At 42.7% G+C, this 24,501-nt stretch overlaps 1 protein-coding gene across 1 annotated transcript in view; it reads left to right on the top strand.

The window, feature by feature from the left end:
* The window catches only part of celsr3 (cadherin, EGF LAG seven-pass G-type receptor 3), a 243,391-nt gene that overhangs the window by 40,408 nt on the left and 178,482 nt on the right, over nt 1-24,501 (top strand). The window contains exon 2 of the mRNA XM_067999063.1: nt 7,170-7,808. Within this exon, the coding sequence (XP_067855164.1) occupies nt 7,170-7,808 (639 nt within the window). The remainder of the gene's footprint in view (nt 1-7,169; nt 7,809-24,501) is intronic.

Genomic DNA, 24,501 nt, shown 5'->3' with positions numbered 1-24,501 from the left:
AAGATCTGGAATGCATTGCCTGAGGGAGTGACAGAGGCAGATTCATTCGTGGCTTTCAAAAGGGAATTGGATAAGTACTTGAAGGGAAAAATTTGCAGGGCTACGGGGAAAGGGCGGGGGAGTGGGACTAGCTGGATTGCTCTTGCAGAGAGCTGGCACGGACTCAATGGGCCGAATGGCCGCCTTCTGTGCTGCAACCATTCTATGATTCTATGATAAGCTGTGAGGAGGACACAAAGAGTCTGCAAAGGGATATGGACAAGTTAAGTGAGTTGGCAAGAAGGTGTCAGATGGAGTATAATGTGGGGAAATGTGAGGTTATTCACTTTGGTAGGAAGAATAGAGAAACAGAATATTTTTTAAATGGTGAGAAACTATTAAATGTTGGTGTTCAGAGGGATTTGGGTGTACACGAAAAACAGAAAGTTAACATGCAGGTACAGCAAACAATTAGGAAGGCAAGCCTTTATTGCAAGGAGGTTGGAGTGTAAGAGTAAGGAAGTCTTGCTGCGATTTTACAGGGCTTTTGTGAGACCACACCTGGAGTACTGTGTACAGTTTTTGTCTCCTTACCTAAGAAAGGATATACTTGCCTTCAAGGTGGTGCAACAAAAGTTCACTAGATTGATTGTTGGGATGAGAGGGTTGTCCTGTGAGGAGAGATTGAGTAAAATGGGCCTATACTCTCTGGAGTTTAGGAGAATGAGAGGTGATCTCATTGAAACATACAAGATTCTGGGAGGCTGTTCCCCCTGGCTGGAGAGTCTAGAACTAGAGGGCATAGTCTCAGGGTAAGGGGTTGGCCAATTAGGACTGAGATGAGGAGAAATTTCTTCACTCAGGGTTGTGAATCTTTGGAATTCTCTACCCCAGCGGGCTGTGGATGCTCAGTCGTTGAGTATATTCAAGGCTGAGATCAATAGATTTTTGGACACTAAGGGAATCAAGGGATATGGGGATCGGGCGGGAAATTGGAGTTGAGGTCGAAGATCAGCCAGGTGTTAGTGAATGGCGGAGCAGGCTTGAGGGGCCATATGGCTTACTCCTGCTCCTAATTCTTATGTTTCTTATATTGGAGGTAATGCATTAGCACAGAGTCAGGATAACACAAGATAGATCCAATGTATGGTACATATTTTTAATAGAGTTGCTGTAGACATCCTGCTTTGTGCAGAATTCTCTGGATTTTCCTCGCAACTGCTCTGTGACCGTCGACACTTGTTACGACAAGTCACTTTTCTTAGTTATACTTTACTATTTGTCTAGCCATATTTAGTTTGAATGGAAACGAACAATAAATACTTTAATATTTAAAAATAAGCAGACCCTCTAAGTGCCTGTGAAAGCATAGGATATTCCTGTACCAACTGTTGTAATATTCTGCATGGTGAGCGGAATGTAGCCTTGCATCATAAATCAACAGACAGATACATTTTATGACATATTTTAAGTTACGTTTTATTGTTTTTCTTGGAAGTAGCATACATCAAGATGAAACCAAGTCAGCATCCAACTGAAACAAAATAAATTGTCAAAACATTTTGGTGCTGATTTTCCTGTCTCCCAATGGCTCCAGCATAAGTTGGACATTGTGTGTTTTGCACGCTCCTGATGTGATCTCCACTAAGCCTGGCCGCTATTCTGGGTTCGGCTACTTACATGTGATTGGTAAGCACCAGGTGGGACTTCCGCCTTTGACTCACTACTTGCTCCAAAATGGGGGCGGGAAGTTCTGTAAATTGTTAGGTCCAAATGGAACTTTGCTTTGGTGGCTGAAACAGCCTCCACTCACTCAATGCAGCCTTGCTAGTCTAAATAATTTGTTGCTTTTAAAAAAAAAACACCTGCCCAAGCTGAATAGAAATTGCTGGTTGCCTCTTTATAGATCCTCCGATTGAAGGCACAAATTCCTAAACTCCCTAGTGCCAAGTTTTAATTTCTTCACTAGACTTCTGTCCAATGTTATCTCTGTCAAATATTATGGAAGGCCATGCAATGTCACTTCATGTCATTTAAATGGTCCTGCCTGTTTTAGCAGATGCTTCCCAACCCCAACCATTTGGCCCCAGGAAATGCACGTCTAGTAAAGGTGGTGGAGACCTGGGCCCCAATATTTGCAAGGAGGTTGGCGGGGGGGGGGGTTTAGCAGCAGGAAAATTCGTGTTTCCCGGAGGTACTGCTGAATTTAACGGCAGGACCTGATTTTAGATTTTTGAATTGGTTTCCCAGCCGGAAGCAGAGGGAGGGAGATGAGTCAGACATTGTTGGGGGGGGGGGGGATTGTGGGGTGGACATCGGCAATAGAGTGGGACATGAGGGGGGGTGGTGGAGGTGGAGTTGGCCATCGGGGGGGAGTCGGACATGGGGGGGGGGGAGTCGGACATGGGGGGGAGGGAGTGGGACATGTGGGGGGAAGAGAGAGTCAGACATGGTGGGGGGAGGGAGTGTCAGACATGGTGGGGGGAGGGAGTGTCAGACATGGTGGGGGGAGGGAGGGTCAGACATGGGGGGGTGAGGGAGTCGGACAGGGGGGAGGGAGTCGGACATCGATGGGGGGGAGGCTGATCGAGGGGGTCGGATTGTGGGGTGGTTTACAGGTTAGCTTGGTGGGCCAAGGGAAGCACCCCTGCTCCTCGTGGCTCACAAGCAGGGCTGGAAAGGCACTTACCCATTCCATCCAGCCGTTCTCACCTCCCTTCAGCTGCTGGGTTTCCCAAGGCCTGGAAAACCCGGCTTCCAGGAGCTAAATGTGAAACATAGGTAAAATGTGAGGCAAGCAGTCTTATTAAAATGATTTAAGGACCGACCTGCCTCTGGAGAGCTGCTTACTCCATACCCGCCTCCGTTAAAACCAGAAATGTGCACATTGGAGGTGGGTTGTGGTCGGATTTCCCACTTTTAAAATTTTTAACCCGCCTCCCCTCCCACCTGTCCCGGAGGGTTAAAATTACCCCGCTGATGTTCCAAGTTACCACCTCTATTTAATATCTATTACACCCCAGGAACTGGCACACATGGGACATTGCAACAGGAAAATTGGCCACAAGGTGTGTGAGCTCATTCAGTTCCATTATGCAGATACATTGGGGATAATAAAAAAAATAGTAAGTGCAGGGACCATTTTGCCTCATTGGATATAATTATGATCCATTATTATGGACTTCATAACATACATCATAAACATACCTGTATTATTTAACTTCCAAAAGTTTCTGCATGAAAGTTTATTCAAGCTTATAGTAATGGGGACTCAGGAAAAGACTTGGGAATGCATATGAAATTGACTGGCCGGAAATGGGTACTTGCTAGAGGAGTAATACTACAGTGGTGAGACGAGCTGAGTGGGGCGCCCCAGAGATTGGTGCTAAGACTCCTACTACTAATTTACGTTAACATATTGAACTCAGAACCTCAGTGCAAACTGGTCATATTTGCAGATGATGGCGAGCTTGAATTCTAGGAGGCGGCTCAAGAACTACAAAATAAAGCAGAAAAAATATGCAACAATGGCAGATGAAATTTAATGCAGACAAGTATAAAATGCTGCACATAGGAAGAAAAAATGGGGACCATGCACTCCATAAATGGTGTTAAAATAGCTAAGCATGAAGCTCAGTGATATCTAAGAGACTCAATGCAGACAAATCTCTGGGGAACAGCAATCAATAAACAAATAGAAGTTGAACTATATTGCCAAAACAACATTAACAACTTGCATTGATATAGCGCCTTTAATGTAGTAAAATGTCCCAAGGCGCTTCACAGGACCGTTATCAAACAAAATTTGACACCGAGCCACATATGGAGATATTAGGACAGGTGACCAAAAGCTTGGTCAAAGAGGTAGGTTTAAAGGAGCATCTTAAAGGAGGAGAGAGAGGCAGAGAGGTTTAGGGAGGGAACTCCAGAGCTTAGGGCCTAAGTAGCTGGAGGCACAGCCACCAATGGTGGAGCGATTAAAATCAGAGATGGACTGAGGCAAGAATTGGAGGAGTGCAGAGATCTTGGAGGGTTGTAGGGCTGGAGGAGGTTACCGGGAGGGGCAAGGCCACGGATGGGTTTGAAAACAAGGATGAGAATTTTAAAATCGAGGCGTTCCCTGACCGGGAAACAGTAGAATATAAGTTGTAAGAAGTCATGCTGAAATTGTGTAGTGCTCTGGTCAGACCACGACTTGAGTACCATGTCCGGTTTTGGTCACCAAAACATTTAAATCCTAAAGGCAGTTCAGAGAAGAGTCGCAAGACTGATCCCAAACGTCAGAGGACTGAGTTAGGAGAAAAGACTGAAGAAATGTGGCCTTTTGAGCTTTGAAAGAAGGTGACTGAAAGGTGACCTTATAGAGGAATTTGAGAGGCTTATCAGTATAGAAAAGGTGGACCCGGAACAATACTTCAAACTAAAGCATAACAGTACAACAGGGGGACATGGGTTGAAACTAGTAAAAAGGCAAATACAGGACTGCTGTCAGGAAGTTCTTCATTGGACACACAGCGATCAACACATAGAGTGGACTTCCGGGTGGAACAGGGGAAGGAAACTCCCGGGAGTTATTTAAGAGACATTTGGATGCTATATTGGGAAGGACTGCGGATGGTGAGTGAAGATGGGCCTAGTGGCCTTCCTTATCAACATCCATCTTGTGACTTCTGAACTAAGATAGTATGTTGATTTCTATTGAACTTACTGCACCATAGATTAATAAAAGGAAGTATACTGTATCTTGAAAAAATCAGGGGTGGGAGCGGGGATGTTTTATTCCTACTTCATTCCACAGCAATTGAGAATGTGGATATTTTATTTTTAGGTAGTTAATATCTAGGAAACATCTGAGACCAACCATAACTTTGTGCACCACAAGTTGAGTACTACAACTTCTGTTTTATTCCATTTGACCTGATAGGCAACAGCATCTTTTTACAGTAATAGGTATGGAGAATGGTGAAATAATAGAGCTGCATTTAAGCACAAATGTTACCTGTGTGTTCTTTTGTCAAGTTGAGAGTGGGCATGACTGAAGGATGAGATTACAGGGTTTCTGTCATGTAATGATATAGTGTGCGCATTTATAGACAGTCCTTTAACAATCAGTATTGGTATCAATTAAGCAGAACCAACAAGAACTGGACTGGAGTTTGTTGGATGCAGTTTGTAAGTAGAGGTTTAGCTGTTGTATGTTATGCTGTTTTAAATCTTAACTCTAATCCTTTTTCATTCAGTCTTGGATTTTAATGGGCTGTAAAACAAGTTACGGACATATGAAAATGACTGACAGGAAACGAGCATCTGGTCCTTCGAGCCTGTCGTATACCGTCATGGCACAACTCAACACAGTGCCCCGCATTAGCCCCCTCCCACCAGCAGACAGGAAAGCTCCTAGGAGAGGCAAAAAAAAAACCCTAGGCCAATTAAGAGGGAAATGAATATGGGAAATTCTTCTCCAACCCCTGAAGGTGATCAAACAAATTTCAGGAGGCCACAGTGACATGGACACATATTGCCCAATACCCCACCCACCTTTTGTCGCTGTGATGTCAGCCACAGTTAGGAACTTGTCCAGCTCCCATTTGAACACTGTGAATCCCCCATTTACTGCACAAGCCAGCAACTTCTTTCAAAGGTCGATGACCCTCTGTAACGGATAAAGTGTCCTGACATCTAACCTTGCATATATACATATCTCCTGGTTATCAGTAACCTATCTAATTTGAATAGCCTATCCACATGAACCAAATCTAATCCTTTCATTATCTCAACACAAGAACTATCTATGTCAGTCATCTATGCTGTCCTTAGTTTGATGGAAGATTACACATTCAACTCACCACATGGGGCAATTGCAGGGCTAAATCTGTATGCTATGACTCTGGTACACTGATTGAAAGAACTAGTATTTACATGGTGCCATATCATTTCCTCGGGATTACTTTTGAAGCGCAATCATTATTGTTAGGCAGGTAAATGCAACAACCAATATACTCACAGCAGGAAATGAATGAATGATCAGAGATGATTTTTTTTGGTGATGTTGGTCATGTGGTTTTAGATCAATGCATTGGGCAGCCTCTCAAGTCTATAAATGTTTGCATTCAACTCACTCTGAGATTCAGCAGCACAAGCTTTGCGATGACAGCCAAAATGCAGAAGTTCAGCGAGGACAGAAGCGTTGTATTTGTCTCATCTAAACCTACAAGAGGTTGACTCAGCCAATGACATTGTAATGGAAGCAGAGCTCTGTCCTCCTTCATATCACATAGAATGTACAGCATAGAAACAGGCCATTGAGCCCAACTGATCCATGCCGGTGTTTATGCTCCCACCTTTCTTCATCTAACCCTTTCAGCATAACCTTCTATTCCTTTCTTCCTCATATGTATATCTAGCTTCCCCTTAAAACATCCTGAGGTCGTGATTCAAAAAATCTAGGTTGACACTTCAGTGCAGTACTGAGGGAGTGCTGCACTGTCAGAGGTGCCGTTTTCAGATGAAATGTCAAACCGAGGCCCAGTCTGCCCTCATAGATGGACGTAAAAGATCCTATGGCACTATTTGAAGAAGAGCAGCAGAGTTCTCCTGGTGTCCTGGCCGATATTTATCCCTCAATCAACATCACTAAAAAAACAGATTATCTGGTCATTATCACATTGCTGTTTGTGGGAATCTTGCTATGTGCGAATTTGCTGCCGCGTTTCCTACATTACAACAGTGCCTACACTTCAAAAGTACGCCTTTGGCTCTAAAGCGCTTTGGGAGGTCTTGAAATCATGAAGGATGGAATATAAATGCAAGTCCTTTCTTTTTCCTTTTCCTAATATTGTCCATGATTGGTGTAAAATCCTGTATTCTATAGTACCCCCTCCTCATTCAAAAATAATTGAAAAGGAATTGGTGAATATTATGCACATGATGTGTAATTTGTCTGTTTTAGAAAAATACAAATTGAAGAAGATTGGGTATTTTAAATCATTAATAAAATGTGTCTTGATGTACTGTTTTTGCTATACGTTCTGGTTAACGACATGCATCTGCTGTATGAATTTTTCATGCTGTACCAAAATGTAGATATTGCATGTGGGCAATGGAAGCCATTGTTTTCTGATAAAGAGAAAAAAATGATCCCAATTGTTCATTCAATGCACTAATTTCCATGCGGTATTTTCCTTTTTCAGATGGGATTCACAGCGTGACAGCGCAGTGCGTGCTGAGAGTAATCGTCATTACAGAGGAGATGCTGACCAACAGTATCACGGTGCGTCTGGAGAACATGTCACAGGAACGCTTCCTCTCTCCTTTGCTGAATCGCTTTGTGGAGGGTCTGGCGGCAGTCTTGTCTGCCCCCAAGGAGGACATTTTTGTTTTCAACATACAGAATGACACTGATGTCAGCGGCAGCATTCTGAACGTGAGTTTTTCCGCTCTGGTTCCAGGTGGGAGCCAGAGCCAATTCTTCTCCTCCGAGGACCTTCAGGAGCAGCTGTATATGAGCCGGATGCTGCTGACCTCGGTCTCCATGCTGGAGGTCCTCCCATTTGATGACAATGTCTGCCTGCGGGAGCCCTGCGAAAACTACATGAAGTGCATCTCAGTGCTGAAGTTTGACAGCTCTTCAGCGTTCATTGCTTCGGAGTCCATGCTCTTCCGGCCCATCCATCCCATCACAGGCCTCCGCTGTCGTTGCCCACCAGGATTTACTGGAGATTACTGTGAGACAGAGATCAACCTTTGCTACTCAAATCCCTGCCAGAATTCTGGAGTGTGTAGTCGCAGAGAGGGCGGGTACACGTGTGTCTGCCGTGAGGAGTTCACAGGTTTGTAAAACTAGAATTATTTTGTTTCATAGTGAGGCAGTGTAATTTTTTTTGATGGATTTTTATACTAGGTGTCTCAAAACTATTCAGAGGCTTGTCTTGGTTTTAAAACTGATTTATTCATAACAGAGTTGCACAACTTTAAGTCTCTCTGGAGTATTCCAGGCACATATTCCTTTGCCAATCACCTGACTCTTTAAAGGGCAACTGGCTATTCCTATAAAATGACAGCAGCTTTTCAGCACACAGGAAATAGATCTATACATTGACAGATTCACCACTCCTTGCACTGCCTCCAATGTCACGTATCTTCGCTGTAAGGATTGTACATTCTTGGCCAGTACATCACATGAATTTTGATGCTTGATCCACATAGCTTATGGTCATTGAATCATCTAAGCACGTGCAGCTTTATAATATCCGAGTGCCCTGCCACCTCTGCCTTAATTTATATTGCAGGTGTCTAGTTGGTTCTAAGTTGCAATCAAGATAGCCAATCACCCCTTCCCCTAGAGGACCAGCATTCATATCCAGAATCGCCAGCCACCTTGAAAAAAGTGTGTTGCCTATCCAGTGGCTCAGAGTATGCTGCTTTACCACTGTCAGTAGTATTAATATCACTTTATGAATCCACTGAGGCTCTTTCGGCCTTGAGTTACATACGTCAAGCTTTCAGCTGCTGGTAGTCTGTTATCTTTGAGAGGTGCAGTGGGCGTTACTCCCAGAATGGTCTTATAACAAGCATTGATGTTCCCTTATCTGCATTATATCACAGTCATTCATTCGTTTTGGCCAAATGTTCTCACTTTAATCCACACTTAGTTCAAGATGTTCTATGTATGTTTTGTATTAATTTGGTTTCCGTTTCACTAGGAAAAATAATACTAGTCCCGCTCTACATCCTTTTCTATTGTTCTAGTGCTATTTGTGTACAAATGTGCCTGTCCACACCTTCCACAGCCCTTTTTGTAATCTTGGGTTCTAAATTATTTTGGAAACGAGGTGATTGGTATTAGTTATTAGGCTCATTCATTCATTTTTCTAGAGCTGAAATAACTGGAAAAATATTTGTAATTCTTATATTTATTGAATGGCTGAATTGCAAATCCCTGTTGAATTCCTGAGATTAAACTCTTTACTTAATATGAATGTGTACAAAGGAAACAAAACATCCCTGGGTCATCTCGATCTGTAACGTAACTGCCTCCCTTCTTTTATTTGGGCAAAAAGGTCCATTTTAGATTGGTTCCGGATTACCTGTATTTCATAATGAGGCCTCAAGAGGAATAAACAATTCCACCTCCATCTTAGCCATTTCTTAATTAAGTTCTTGGTGCTGTGCAATACAGAATTTCTATACTGGAGGTGGGAGTTGGAGCTTAATGCAGCCCTCGTACCTTCAGTTGCCAAAGGAAGCAAATGACAGTAGAGCTACAGGATCCATAATTAGGTGTTGTCTCTGTTCAAGTACAAACTAAAGAAGCCTGCCTACTAGAAAAAAATAATTTCTGCACTTTTTTTTTGTTCCTTTTTAAAAAAAAATGGTTTGTTCTCCATCCTTTGGATCTCCTCTGTGCCATGGCTCAATCACAAACTAAGAGGACAGACTCCCAAATGCCTGCTAGGATGTTTGAGAGCAATTCAATATCACTGTTTGGGGTATAGTGACAATTGGAGTTATGTAGGGTCTGTTCTGGGACCTTTGCTCTTCACTAATTTTAAGTAATGTGGGTGAATGGTAAATCTAGTAATATAACAGTTTTTAATAATACCAAGCTATGTGGACAGGTGACAAATATAAGGGAATTAAACAGCATTCAAAAAGATCTAGTCCAATTAAGCAAATGGACAGTGGAATGGTGGATGGATCTTAACGTAGATAAATGTGAGGTAATGTATATGACAATGGGAATCAGCAACCATCTGTACATGGTAAAGTGGTCCGATTTTGAAATAGGCCAGTTAGGTATGGGATTGGGCAAACCCAGTCACAGAGGGATGCCTCATCAGATGCTTCCCCTGACTAGGAGAAGACCGCTAAACTTCAGGAAGCTGACATCAGCAAAACAAAAAAACTAATATTTAATTAAAACTGTAAAATTAGCAGAATTCAAAGCAAAGATTACAGGCGGTGCTCACTGCTCACAGAAGACACCACACGGGTCACCTGGATGTGAACTACAACATAGATAGGCAGTCATGATAAATTTTGTGATGGGGTTTGAGTGTGGGATAAACCCATCCCACTAGGATACATCAAGTGCCTTTCCTAAAATGGGTGGCAACATTAAAATCTCAGGGGTACCACCCCTAAACAAGACACACAGTCAAAAATGTAAGTAAAATAATGAAATTAAAACAAAATGGTAAGAATCTGGCGGTCAAAATAAAAATTCTAAGTGGTGTCGAATGGACAAAAAATTCATTCAGTGATCACAAAGCTGGAAACCTTTTTTTTTGGTAGATCAACTGCACTAGGATGCAATTAGTGCTTCTCCTTAACAGAGTATCACCATTAAAAATCCAGGGACAGAAAGACACAACCAACCTGATTTTAAAGAACATTCAGAACAAATGATAGACTGACACAACCCTCTTTTATGGCTGGCAAAGTGGAGGTCGTGCATTAGCGAGGAGGATGCCCCGGTTGCCTCTCCAGACACCACCCACGCCCACAATACAGCACTGCAGCATGCCTGAGAGGAGGCGAAGGGACTGGCCTTATTACTTCCACTGCAATGTCAGCTCAATGCAGCATGTAACTACAAGTGTACAAGTGTAGCAGATGGCACGACGATGCACCTGGCACATTGTTGACCTGGAGTCTGTGTAGTCAATTCTGCATGACCGTTGCCAGGATGGTGTACCTGTGGCTGTAATTATGGGTGGGAAAGTACAGGCAGCTGGGCATAATCTGTCTTTGGTGCCACCTGACATCCCTTTATTGCTACTCTTCCTTCTCAAACGAAATTAGGTCCTAATGACCTCATTTAGACATCCACACAATTTCTCGGAATTTAAGCTGATATAGCACTAGTCATCCTACATAATTGGGTGTCCAGGGATGCTAGATTATGGCTGTTTATGGAAGTGCATTCAAAAAGCCCTGTAGTAGCAATGGCATGCACTTATGTAAAAAGCAACTCAGAAGATCTTTGTTATCCTCTGAGATCATCTGAGGTGCTTTTTACATAAGTGCATGCCATTGCTACTATAGGGCTTTTAAAATACACTTCCATAAACAGCAGCCCTGGACAGCCAATTATACAGATGGGTAGATGACTAATGCCATATCAGCCTATCCTTCGAGAAATTGTGAGGATGTCCAAATGAAGTCATCGGGCCCTAAATTTAGTATAATTAATTGTAGGCTCTCAGGAGCTTCTGATGCCAGTATAAAACTGGAAAATTGTATAGTGTGCTGAATGGGTAGAGATCTGGTGCGTTGGATTGCTGTGCATTTTTCCAAACAGTTACGCCATCAATCGTGCAAAACTGACCGGTAAATCTACCATTGCATATTGGTACCCAAGGGCTATGCCTCGAAACAGGGCAAGTAGTTGGAGGAATCCTGCCTGGCAATCCTACTCATCCTGGACCTGTGGATAACAGATTTGGCCACGGTCAGGAGCAAACTCACCAGGAAATCCTTTCATTTTCTCCCCTGACACACCAGGTGACAAAATCAAAATGAAGGGGACTCTATTTTTAGCTGTTGGGGCTTGTGGAACTAGACTAAACCCAACCCCACTGCGATTTGGTAGTTTCCAAAGGGGGAATATCCGTAAAATTACAGGGAGGGATGTCCCTCCCTAGCCAGTTTCAAAGTAACAAAAATCAAATCAAAACAGCGAAATCGGGGCTAATCAAAACAAAAATTTCCTATGATGTCCACTGGTCATGGAAAGTATCCAGTGGCTGGTCGAAACCATATATTGGTGTTCAAAGGTCATCTGGGTGAAAATTAGAGACCAAAATATGGGCAAGCAGTCAGGTGAAACCTGCCCAGTTAGCTTACGCATCCTGGATCTGTGAATGGTAAACTTGGCCAGGCCCAAGAGCATAAGAACATAAGAAATAGGCGCAGGAGTAGGTCAGAAGGTCCCTCGAGCCTGCTCCACCATTCACTAAGATCATAGCTGATCTTTGACCTCAACTCCACTTTCCCACCCGATCCCCATATCCCTTGATTCCCCTTGAGTCCAAATATTTTTCTATCTATCTAGCAGACCCACAGGTGGTCCTCTGATCTACCTGACCTGTTCATTGGCTGACCAAATCATGTTGAAGGGATTTCCATTGTCAAAGAGGGTAAAGGATATGGGTGATCACTGATATACTGATCACTCATTAAAAACTTCCAGTTAAATGACACTGATACCTTGGAGAGGGTTGGGAGAAGATTGAAGATCATTGTGGCACTTTGAGCTCTAAGGTATAAGGATCAACTTGCTAAGCTAGTTTGCACAAGCAAAGAAGATCTAAAGAGAAACATGGCATGTGTTTATAACATACTGAGAGGCAAACATGATGGGCCAGACTTAGCTGTAGCAGGGCATCTAACAGCATCTGCCTTTAGTTAGACTTGCCCCTGCATCCTGAGCTCAAAACAGTTTTGCCCACAAAGTTGCTGAAAGTGCTAGCTGTTAACAGCGCAGTGTCAGGGCATCTGGAAAACTGAGTAAACAGAGCAACCAACAGGGTATCTCCTTAACCAATGAGATTTAAATATTGGGAAATAAACAGTGGAAGAACTGAGAAGGCGGGTGAATTAGAGTGGGTGAATTCAATGTCAAATCAGGTACAGAAAGAAAGATTGGATTAAGAGAGAGAGAAAAAAGAGACAGAAAGGAAAAGTAAGAAAAAAAATTTTAAAAATTAAAATTTGACATTTTTAAAATGTCCCCGAAAAATTCAAAACCTGAAGGAATGAGACTTTGTACTTGTAATAGTTAATTTACAGTGCCAGAGAGGTTGATTTGCAGTAATTAACAATTATCACGTCGTTAAAAGGGTACTTACGCTAACAATTACGAACGGGTTTAGTTCGCATCTACCAGGCAAATACAGCAACTTCACGACATTCAGTGCATGTCATTGGTGAGGCAGACGTTGAACTGCTGTTCTTGTGAAGCTAACGGCAGAGCGGCGCAACTCGGACAGCAACTTTTGGATATTCACATTTAACCACGCATCTGCTCTTCGCCTGAAGTTACTGTACTATTTACACATAAATAACGGCAAGAGCCATTAGCCTCACCGTTATTTTGACAGCAAATTATGGCCTGATGTAGAATCATAGAATCATAGAAATTTACGGCACAGACAGAGGCCTTTCGGCCCATCATGTCTGTGCCAGCTGATAAAGAGCTATCCAGCCTAATCCCACTTTCCAGCTCTTGGTCCGTACCTTATAGATTACTGCACTTTAAGTGCATATCCAAGTACTTTTTAAATGTGATGAGGGTTTCTGCCTCTACCACCCTTTCAGGCAGTGAGTTCCAGACCCCCATCATCCTCTGGGTGAAAAAATTTCTCCTCAACTCCCCTCTAATCCTTCTACCAATTAATTTAAGTCTATACCCCCTGGTTATTGATCTCTCTGCGAAGGGAAATAGGTTTTTCCTAGCCACACTATCTAGGCCCCTCATAATTTTATACACCTCAGTTAAATCTCCCCTCAGCCTTCTCTGTTCCAAAGAAAACAACTCCAGCCGATCCAATCTTTCCTCATAACTACAATTCTCCAGTCCTGGCAACCTCCTCGTAAATCTCCTCTGTACTTTCTCTGTACCTTCACATCTTTCCTGTAATGTGGAGACCAGAACTGTACGCCTTACTCTAGCTGTGGCCTAACTAGTGTTTTATACAGTTCTAGCATAACCTCCCTGCTCTTATATTCTATGCCTCGGCTAATAAAGGAAAGTATCCCGCATGCCGCCTTAACCACCTTATCTACCTCTCCTGCTACCTTCAGGGATCTGTGGATAGGCACTCCAAGGTACCGCTCTTCCTCTACACTTCTCAGTATCCTCCCATCTATTGTGTATTCCCTTGTCTTGTTTGCTCCCCCCAAATGCATTACCTCACACTTCTCTGGATTGAATTCCATTTAGCACTTTTCTGCCCACCTGACCAGTCCGTTGATATCTTCCTGCAGTCTACAGCTTTCTTCCTCACTATCCACCACATGACCAATTTTTGTATCATTTGCAAACTTCTTGATCATGCCCCCTACATTTAAGTCTAAATCATTGATTTATACCACAAAAAGCAAGAGACCTAGTACTGAGCCCCGTGGAACCCCACTGGAAACAGCCTTCCAGTCACAAAAACACCCATCGACCATTACCCTTTGCTTCCTGCCACTGAGCCAATTTTGGATCCAATTTGCCACTTTCCCTTGGATCCCATGGGGTTTTGCTTTTTTGACCAGTGTGCTATGTGGGACCTTGTCAAAAGTCATGCTAAATCCATGTAAACTACATCAAACGCTACCCTCATCGACTCTTCCCGTTACCTCCTCAAAAAATTCAGTCAAATTAGTTAGACACGACCTTCCCGTAACAAATCCACGCTGACTGGCCTTGATTAATCTGCGCCTTTCTAAATGACTATTAATACTGTCGCTCAGAATTTTTTCCAATAATTTGCCCACCACCAAGGTTAGGCTGACTGGCCTATAATTACTCGGCCTATCCCTTTCTCCCTTTTTGAACAATGGGTACAACGTTAGCAGTCCTCCAATCCTCCGGCACTACTCCTGTAGCCAGAGGGGATTGGAAATTAATAGTCAGAGCCTCCGCTATTTCTTCCCTTGCTTCTCTTAGAACCATAGAAAAGATGTAGCACTGCAGGGGGCCATTCGGCCCATTGTGTACACGCTGGCTCGAAGAACAACCAGGTGCCCATTCTAATCCCACCTTCCAGCACCCGGTCCGTAGCCCTGCAGCTTACAGCACTTCAGGTGCAGGTCCAGGTACTTTTTAAAAGAGTTGAGAGTCCCTGCCTCTACCACCAATTCGGGCAGCGAATTCCATACACCCACCACCATCTGGGTAAAAAGTTTTTCCTCATGTCCCCTCTAATCCTTCCGCCAATCAGCTTAAATCTATGTCCTCTAGTTCTTGAACTCTCCGCTAGGGGATTCAGGTACTTCCTGTTTACTCTATCTGGGCTCCTCATAATTTTGTACACCTCAATCAAGTCTCCCCTCAGCCTCCTCTGCTGCAAGGAAAACAACCCCAGCCTATCCAATCTTTCCTCGTAGCTGCAATTTTCAAGCCCTGGCAACATTCTTGTAAATCTTCTCTGCACTCTCTCCAGAGCAATTACGTCCTTCCGATGCGGTGACCAGAACTGCGCACAATACTCCAGCTGTGGCCTTACTAGCATTTTATACAGTTCCATCATTACATCCCTGCTATTTTACAGTAGAAAAAAGGATAGCATGCCTGAAATCCCAAGAAAACTAACATTGAATCGGGGACAGGGACTCGATAAAATTAACATAAGTACAGCAACAGTAATGAAGAAAATAATAGCACTAAAGAGTGACAAATCCCCAGGACCAGATGGTTTCCATCCCAGGGTTTTAAAGGAAGTCGGTGAGCAGATTGCAGATGGCCTAATTATAATCTTTCAAAGTTCTCTAGATTCAGGAACTGTCCCTCTAGATTGGAAAATTGCACATGTCACTCTGCTTTTTAAGAAAGGAGAGAGAGGGAAACCGGGGAATTATAGACCAGTTAGCCTAACATCTGTTGTGGGGAAAATGCTGGAGTCGATAAGTTAAGGATAGGGTGACTGAACACCTCGAGAATTTTCAGTTAATCAGGGAGAGCCAGCATGGATTTGTGAAAGGTAGGTCGTGCCTGACAAACCTGATTGAATTTTTTGAAGAGGTGACTAAAGTAGTGGACAGGGGAATGTCAATGTATGTTATATATATGGACATTTGATAAGGTCCCACATAAGAGACTGTTAGCTATGTTAGAAGCCTATGGAATGGAGGGAAAAGTACGGACTTGGTTAGGAAATGGCTGAGCGAAAGGCGACAGAGAGTAGGGATAATGGGTAAGTATTCACATTGGCAGGATGTGACTAGTGGAGTCCCGCAGGGATCTGTCTTGGGGCCTCAATTATTCACAATATTTATTAACGACTTAGATGAAGGCGTAGAAAGTCTCATATCTAAGTTTGCCGATGGCACAAAGATTGGTGGCATTGTAAGCGGTGTAGATGAAAACATAAAATTACAAAGCGATATTGATAGATTAGGTGAATGGGCAAAACTGTGGCAGATGGAATTCAATGTAGACAAATGTGAGGTCATCCACTTTGGATCAAAAAAGGATAGAACAGGGTACTTTCTAAATGGTAAAAAGTTAAAAACAGTGGATGTCCAAAGGGACTTCGGGGTTCAGGTACATAGATCATTGAAGTGTCATGAACAGGTGCAGAAAATAATCAATAAAGCTAATGGAATGCTGGCCTTTATATCTAGAGGACTGGAGTACAAGGGGGCAGAAGTTATGCTGCAGCTATACAAAACCCTGGTTAGACCGCACCTGGAGCACTGTGAGCAGTTCTGGGCACCGCACCTTCGGAAGGACATATTGGCCTTGGAGGGAGTGCAGCGTAGGTTTACTAGAATGATACCCGGACTTCAAGGGTTAAATTATGAGGAGAGATTACACAAATTGGGGTTGTATTCTCTAGAGTTTAGAAGGTTAAGGGGTGATCTGATCGAAATTTATAAGATATTAAGGGGAACGGATAGGGTGGATAGAGAGAAACTATTTCCACTGGTTGGGGATTCTAGGAGTAGGGGACACAGTCTAAAAATTAGAGCCAGACCTTTCAGGAGTGAGATTAGAAAACATTTCTACACACAAAGGGTGGTAGAAGTTTGGAACTCTCTTCCTCAAACGGCAATTGATACTAGCTCAATTGCTAAATTTAAATGTGAGATGGATAGCTTTTTAGCAACCAAAGGTATTAAGGGATGTGGGCCAAAGGCAAGTATATGAAGCTAGATCACAGATCAGGCATGATCTTATCAAATGGCGGAGCAGGCACGAGGGGCTGAATGCCCTACTCCTGTTCCTATGTTCCTATGCTTTTGTATTCTATACCTCGGCTAATAATGGAGAGCATTCTGTATGCCTTCTTCACAACCTTATCTACCTGTACTGCCACCTTCAGGGACCTGTGCACATGCACTCCAAGATCTCTCACTTCCTCTACCCCTCTCAATATACTCCCGTTTACTGCGTATTCCCTTTTACTGTTTGCCCTCCCTAAGTGCATTACCTCACACTTCTCCGGGTTGAACTCCATTTGTCACTTTTCTGCCCACTCCACCAACCCATTGATATCTTGGAGTCTACAGCTATCCTCTTCACTATCAACTACACAGCCAATTTTTGTGTTGTCTGCAAATTTGCCAATCATGCCCTCTACATTCAAGTCCAAATCATTAATATATACCACAAACAGCAAGGGACCCAACACTGAGCCCTGTGGCACACCACTGGAAACGGATTTCCATTTGCAAAGACATCCCTCGACTTTTACCCTTTGTTTCCTGTTACTGAGCCAATTTTGGATCCAGTTCGCCATATTTCCCTGTATCCCATGGGCTTTTACCATTTTGACCAGTCTGCCATGTGGGACCTTGTCAAATGCCTTACTAAAATCCATGTAGACAACATTCACTGCACTACCCTCATCAATCCTCCTTGCCACTTCCTCAAAGAATTTAATCAGATTTGTAAGGCATGATCTTCCCTGAACAAATCCATGCTGACTATCCCTGATTAAACCATGCCTTTCCAAGTGACAGTTTATCCTATCTCTCAGAATTGATTCTAATAGTTTGCCCACCACCGACGTAAGACTGACCGGCCTATAATTGTTCGGCCTTTCCCTCGTACCCTTTTTAAACAATGGTACTACGTTTGCAGTCTTCCAGTCCTCTGGTACCTCCCCTGTATCTAGTGAGGATTGGAAAATGATCCTCAGAGCATCCGCTATTTCCTCCCTGGCTTCCTTCAATAGCCTAAGAAACAATTCATCCGGCCCTGGTGACTTATCAACTTTCAAGGATTCCAGTCCCTCTAGTACTTCCTCTCTCGTTATGTTTACCTTATCCAATATTTCACACCTCTCCTCTTTAACTACTATGTCCGGATCATCCCTATCCTTTGTGAATACTTAGACGAAATATTCATTTAAAACCCTACCCACATCCTCTGCTTCTACACACAAGTTACCCTTCTTATCCCTGATAGGTCCCATCTTTTCCTTAGCTATCCTCTTGTCTTAATGTACTGATAAAACATCTTTCGGTTTTCTTTAATCTTACTAGCTAATATTTTTTCATGCCCCCTCTTTGCTTTCCTTATTTCCTTTTTTAAGTCATCCCTGTAAGAACATAAGAACATAAGAAATAGGAGCAGGAGTAGGCCAATCGGCCCCTCGAGCCTGCTCCGCCATTCAATAAGATCATGGCTGATCTGATCCTAACCTCAAATCTAAATTCATGTCCAATTTCCTGCCCGCTTCCCGTAACCCCTAATTCCCTTCACTTCTAGGAAACTGTCTATTTCTGCTTTGAATTTATTCAATGATGTAGCTTCCACAGCTTCCTGGGGCAGCAAATTCCACAGACTGTACTTTCTATACTCCTCTAGCTTTCTGCAGTATTTAGTTTTCTGTGACAGTTATAAGCTCTTTCTCTGCTTTATCTTGCCCCGTATACTTCTAGCAGCCTGGGATACATTTCATCCGGGCCTGGCGATTTACCTACTTTCAAAGATGCTAAATCTATTAATATTTCCTCTCTCACTATGTTTATCTCATCCAATATTTCACACTCCTCCTCCTTAACTACAACCTCTGCATCGTTCCCCTCTTTTGTGAAGACAAATGCAAAGTATTGGTTAAGAACCATACCCACATCTTCTGCCTCCACATGCATTATCTTTTTGGTCTCTAATAGGCCCTACTCTTTCTATCTGTCTATATAACAGGCAATTTGATTAGACTGTGAAGATAAATTTTAAAATTATCAAGCCTCAATCAAGATTAGGGATTGAAAGATTTTTTTCTCTTCACAGAAAGGTGATTATTTGGAACGGACTCAATTACAGCAGTTGGTGCTGTGTCAATTAACCCATACAGAAAGGTGCTTGATAAATATCTGGTTGGGAACAGGTACCGATTAAGATAATACCCCACTTTAGTTTCTTTGGTGATAGGGTCAGAATGGCAGTGTTTTCTGTGCAGGGAAATCATCAGAGCTCAGTAATGGAATAATGGGGATGGATGCATATACTGGAGATTTCCTCAATAGGGAGCATTTATACTCAATTTCCATCAGCAAATTTAGCGCCAAGATCTCTTTGCTGTAACAAATTGTAACGCTGTCCTTTATTAAGACATTTTCGATTTTGTTACACGAATCACTCAGAGGAAAGAGGGAGTCCTTAGTGAGTGAGGCGGAGTCCAAAATAGAGTAAATTGATTTGTGAAAGGTGTGTGAGCCTGAGGGGCCCAAATGGCCCTTTCTCATTCGATGCTTCCTTATGCTCTTGGTAAAAATAATTGCCTAGAAGTGATGAGATTGCTTTTCGTAATTGGCAAAAATGGGAGCAGCTGATAATTCTACCAAACTTCCTCAATTACCCTATTCTTCCATAAGGGAGGAGACCATTACTGACCACGTAGGCATCAAGTGGGACCAGGTAAAATATTATTGACTGTTCAGTTATTTTCCAGTATCAATTGATATCTGAATGGCAGCTTGTGCGAGTGTACACTTCCATCATTGACCTTCACAATTGGTAGAAACTAGGGCTAAGGGACAGAGGCTAGCCTTATAAATACACAAGCTGCTAATCCCTGTTGGAGAAAAAAGAATTAATTTAAAAACAAAATCACGCAAAGTGCACTCTGTGAATTTTGACAGCTTTATTAAAATACAATATTGGGCTCGCAGTTCACAGCTCCCCCCACCCCCTGACTTAAGCTGGGGTCCCACTAAGAAGACACCCACTTTAACACTCCAAAAGCACAGCAAACATTTAAATGTAACCCTGCAGCTTTAATGAATACAGCACATTTAATAATACTAAAAAAACAGGAAGTCATTTGATTTTCATGACATTATTATTTCAGCGTATTCAAGCTGTGGTTTTGAGTCCAAGTAAATCTCAGAAGTGCAGCCAAAACATTTCAATTTATTTCAATGCTGGCTCACCTCAAATGAATAACCATGTTTTTTTAGCACAACAATGATTCACTTCAGAATGAATACTGTGAATCGAATTTGTATGAAGCAGTACCAGTAACATGTCTGAACGTACTGAAAAGAGACTGGTGATGAGTCTGGCTGTCGATAGGCATCTCTCTGTCTTTCACAATATGCCGGCAAGTATTTTCACGTTTTGGCATTTGGTTTTTAAACATGAGTGTGTTATTGTATTAATAGGTAGTCTCAGAATTTTTAGTTCTGACGCAAATAACTGTTGTTTAATACAGGTGTGTGATTGCGGCCCCCTCAGCTAAATTAAAGGTGATTTGCAATTATTGTTTCAGTACCAAGGTGTAAATGTGCTGTGGCTTGTTTTGCTGCCTTTCCTGTCTTATTCCCTTTCTTTGACCTTGTTTCTCGTGCCTCCTGTTTTTTTTTATTGTGCTCACTCTTTGAATGAGTAATAGGATCAGAGTTATGCTACAGACGGTGGGGCTTATCTACTTTGCTCAGCATCATTGCAATTGCTGTATATATTTAGCAAGCTGTGCACAGAAAATTCCAAGAAGGTGAATGGGGTTGGAACTGATGTGTCATTTGCTCAATATGTGTATAGACACATTGTACACAGATATGTATACATATATAATCTAATCAGTGTGTAAGTTTTCAGTATCAAATTAAACATAGAAACATAGAAAATAGGAGCAAGAATAGACCCTTTGGGCCTGCTCTGCCATTCAGAATGATCATGGCTGATCGTCTAACTCAGTACCCTGTTCCCGCTTTTTACCCATATCCCTTGATCCCTTAAGCATTAAGAAATATATCTATCTCCTTCTTGAATACGTCTAATGACTTGGTCTCCACTGCCTTCTATGGTAGAGAATTCCACAAGTTCACCACCCTCTGAATGAAGAAATTTCTCCTCATCTCAATTCTAAATGGCATACCCTGTATCCTGAGACTGTGACCCCCCGTTCTGGACTCCCCAGCCATCGGGAACATCCTCCCTGCATCTAGTCTGTCTAGTCCTGTTAGAATTTTATATGTTTCGATGTGATCACCTCTCATTCTTCTAAACTCCAGTGAATATAAGCCTAGTCGACCCAATCTCTCCTCATACGTCAGTCCTGCCATCCCAGGAATCAGCCTGGTAAACCTTCGTTGCACTCCCTCCATGGCAAGGACATCCTTCCTCAGATAAGGAGACCAAAACTGCACACAATACTCCAGGTGTGGTCTCACCAAGGCCCTGTACAACTGCAGTAAGACATCCCTGTTCCTGTACTCAAATCCTCTTGCAATGAAGGCCAACATACCATTCGCCTTCCTAACTGCTTGCTGCACCTGAATGCTCGCTTTCAGCGACTGGTGTACAAGGACACCCAGGTCTCGTTGCACCTCCCCTTTCCCCAATCTATCGCCATTCAGATAATAATCTGTCGTTCTGTCTTTACAACCAAAGTGGATAACCTCACATTTATCCACGTTATACTGCATCTGCCATGTTCTTGCCCACTCACCCAACTTGTCTAAATCACATTGGAGCCTCTTTGCATCCTCCTCACAGCTCACGTTCCACCCCAGCTTTGTGTCGTCTGCAAACTTGGAAATGTTACATTCTGTTCCCTCATCCAAATCATTGATATATATTGTGAATAAAGAAGGTTCACTCGGTTAATCCCGGGGATGAGGGGGCGGACATATGAGAAGAGGTTGAGTAGATTGGGACTCTACTCATTGGAGTTCAGAAGATTGAGAGGCGATCTTATTGAAACATATAAGATTGTGAAGGGGCTTGATTGGGTGGATGCGGTAAGGATGTTCCCAAGGATGGGTGAAACTAGAACTAGGGGCATAATCTTAGAATAAGGGGCTGCTCTTTCAAAACTGAGATGAGGAGAAACTTCTTCACTCAGAGGGTGGTAGGTCTGTGGAATTTGCTGCCCCAGGAAGCTGTGGAAGCTACATCATTAGATAAATTTAAAACAGAAATAGACAGTTTCCTAGAAGTAAAGGGAATTAGGGGTTACGGGGAGCGGGCAGGAAATTGGACATGAATTTAGATTTGAGGTTAGGATCAGATCAGCCATGATCTTATTGAATGGCGGAGCAGGCTTGAGGGGCCGATTGGCCTACTCCTGCTCCTATTTCTTATGTTCTTATGAATAGCTGGGGCCCAAGCATTGATCCCTGCGGTATCCCACTAGTCACTGCCTGCCACCCGGAAAACGACCCGTTTATTCCTACTCTCTGTTTCCTGTCTGTCAACCAATTCTTAATCCATGCCAGTATATTCCCCCCAATCCCATGTGCTTTAATTTTGCAGACTAACCTTTTGTGTGGGACCTTATCAAATGCCTTCTGAAAATCCAAGTACACCACATCCACTGGTTCTCCCCTATCTATTCTACTAGTTACCTCCTCATAAAAACTCCAGTAGATTTGTTAAGCATGATTTTCCTTTCATAAACCCATGCTGACTTTGTCCAATCCCATTAATGCCTTCCAAGTGTTCTGTTATCACATCCTTTATAATAGACTCTAGCATTTTCCTCACTACTCATGTTAGGCTAACTGGTCTGTAATTCCCTGTTTTTTCTCTCTCTCCTTTTTTAAATAGTGGGGTTACATTTGCCACCTTCCAATCCCCTCAAATTAAAACTGTTAGGAGTGCTTTATAACTGTCAGTTCCTGTATCAGTAGTTGACAATATTTACAAACTGTGAGATCCTTGAGTTTGTGATTTATGTTCTCTGGAACCCTTGATGGCGCTACAGCCATATTACACATTCCAGCCCAACTCTTCTACATATGCTAGGACTGATAAACTGGCCTTGTGCAGCATGAACTGCCTGGACATTGTGTGCCAGCCCTGCCATGGGGCAGATGTCTAACTTAAATGAAAGTCGGGGTAAAATGAACCTAGCACTCGACTTATGCACTGGCCCTCAGCCCCCTTTTGAACTTGCCACCTCCATTGGAGCACGCTGAGGCATCAGGACTCACCTCCAATTTTTGGGGGAGTGGATGTATTGAATATGCTTCAGCGCATTGGGAAGCTGCCATTGTATCATGGACCCCATGATTCACTGGCTTCACACATTGCTGTTGGAGCTGGTCTCCAATGTTACCCTTCATGTCACAACCCCCTCCCATCTTCTTGCATACCAATAGTTACTCATTGTTCTCTTTTGGTCTGTCCTATGTTGTTGCTTTACTTGCCATTCCTAATTCTTCCTCCCAGCTGCTTTGCATTCCAGTTTCCAATTTATCTTTTCGTGGAACTCTTGGATGTCAATAGCGAAGACACCCCAAAGCAGACTGATACCAGCGTTCAAACTTTCAAAAATCCCACACAAAGGACAGAATTATTTTTTAACAACCAATGTTGATTTGTAAAATAGAAGCTATTGAAATGTGCATTATAAGCCAAATGCATTGAAACCTTGGCGACTATGGGAAATAAATCCCTCTGGGCTTGGTTGGCAATTCACTGGTGGGTTATATGACTGTATGCCACACGTTTTTCTATTTTCTAACCCTTCCTGGATTTTAATCCCCAGTACACCTTTCTTGTGCTCATGGATTTTACCACATTGTTTCAAGCTGTTATCTTTCCGACCAGGAGTTTAGCAAACTTTTCTTATTTTTATCTTAAGATTGCTTTAATTATATAATTCACATCGTGGCAAAAGTGGTGCATAACATTTCTCCTTCCCAAACAACAAAGAGATCATTTCATGGTGTTTGGTGACTTGTTTTGCTTATCATGGGGAATAGGCCGTTAAATGTAGAGCAAAGCTGCTTCTGTTCTGCTCCAAAATAATTCAAATTTGAATGATCACTCCTTACTGCACAAGTGCGAATTTTTCCATTTCCCACACCAGCAATCTTTATGGCCTTTCAAATGAGACTGCTAGTGTACGGACCCATAGCTACTAGGGACTGTGTACTGAGACTGCACAAACTCATTTCATATAGGGCCTTTACAGCCAACAGTGAGAAATTCTTATTCGATCAGTCTGGCCTGGATTGAAACCTAGATCCAGCAGTAAAAGGAATATATTCTGATTTACTGTACCTCCCAGTCTCTCAGCTTATTTGTAGAGTTTATTGCTTTGTCCTTCATCACAGCACTTGCTTTCTCACTACATGATGGGAATTTTTGAATTGATGTATACAGGTTATCAGTGGGATAAGGTTGTATTAGTGAATGCACTGTAGATTCAGTAGTAGCATACAATCTGGAAAAGGCACTCTGCTTTTTCTCTGATGCTGGTCACCAGCTGGGTGGATCGATACTGGTGGATGTAGCAAGCTTAGTGTCTCCTCAGTTGGATGCGTGCTTACACAGCTGTGTGTCTGTATTAGTTAGAAACTACCTCCAGGTCTTGTATTGATAATAGCAACACATGCTGCAGTTTTTAA

Source organism: Heptranchias perlo, chromosome 17 (assembly GCF_035084215.1).
Source record: "Heptranchias perlo isolate sHepPer1 chromosome 17, sHepPer1.hap1, whole genome shotgun sequence".
NCBI classification, from domain to species: domain Eukaryota; kingdom Metazoa; phylum Chordata; class Chondrichthyes; order Hexanchiformes; family Hexanchidae; genus Heptranchias; species Heptranchias perlo.
This window is presented reverse-complemented; position numbering and strand designations above follow the sequence as displayed.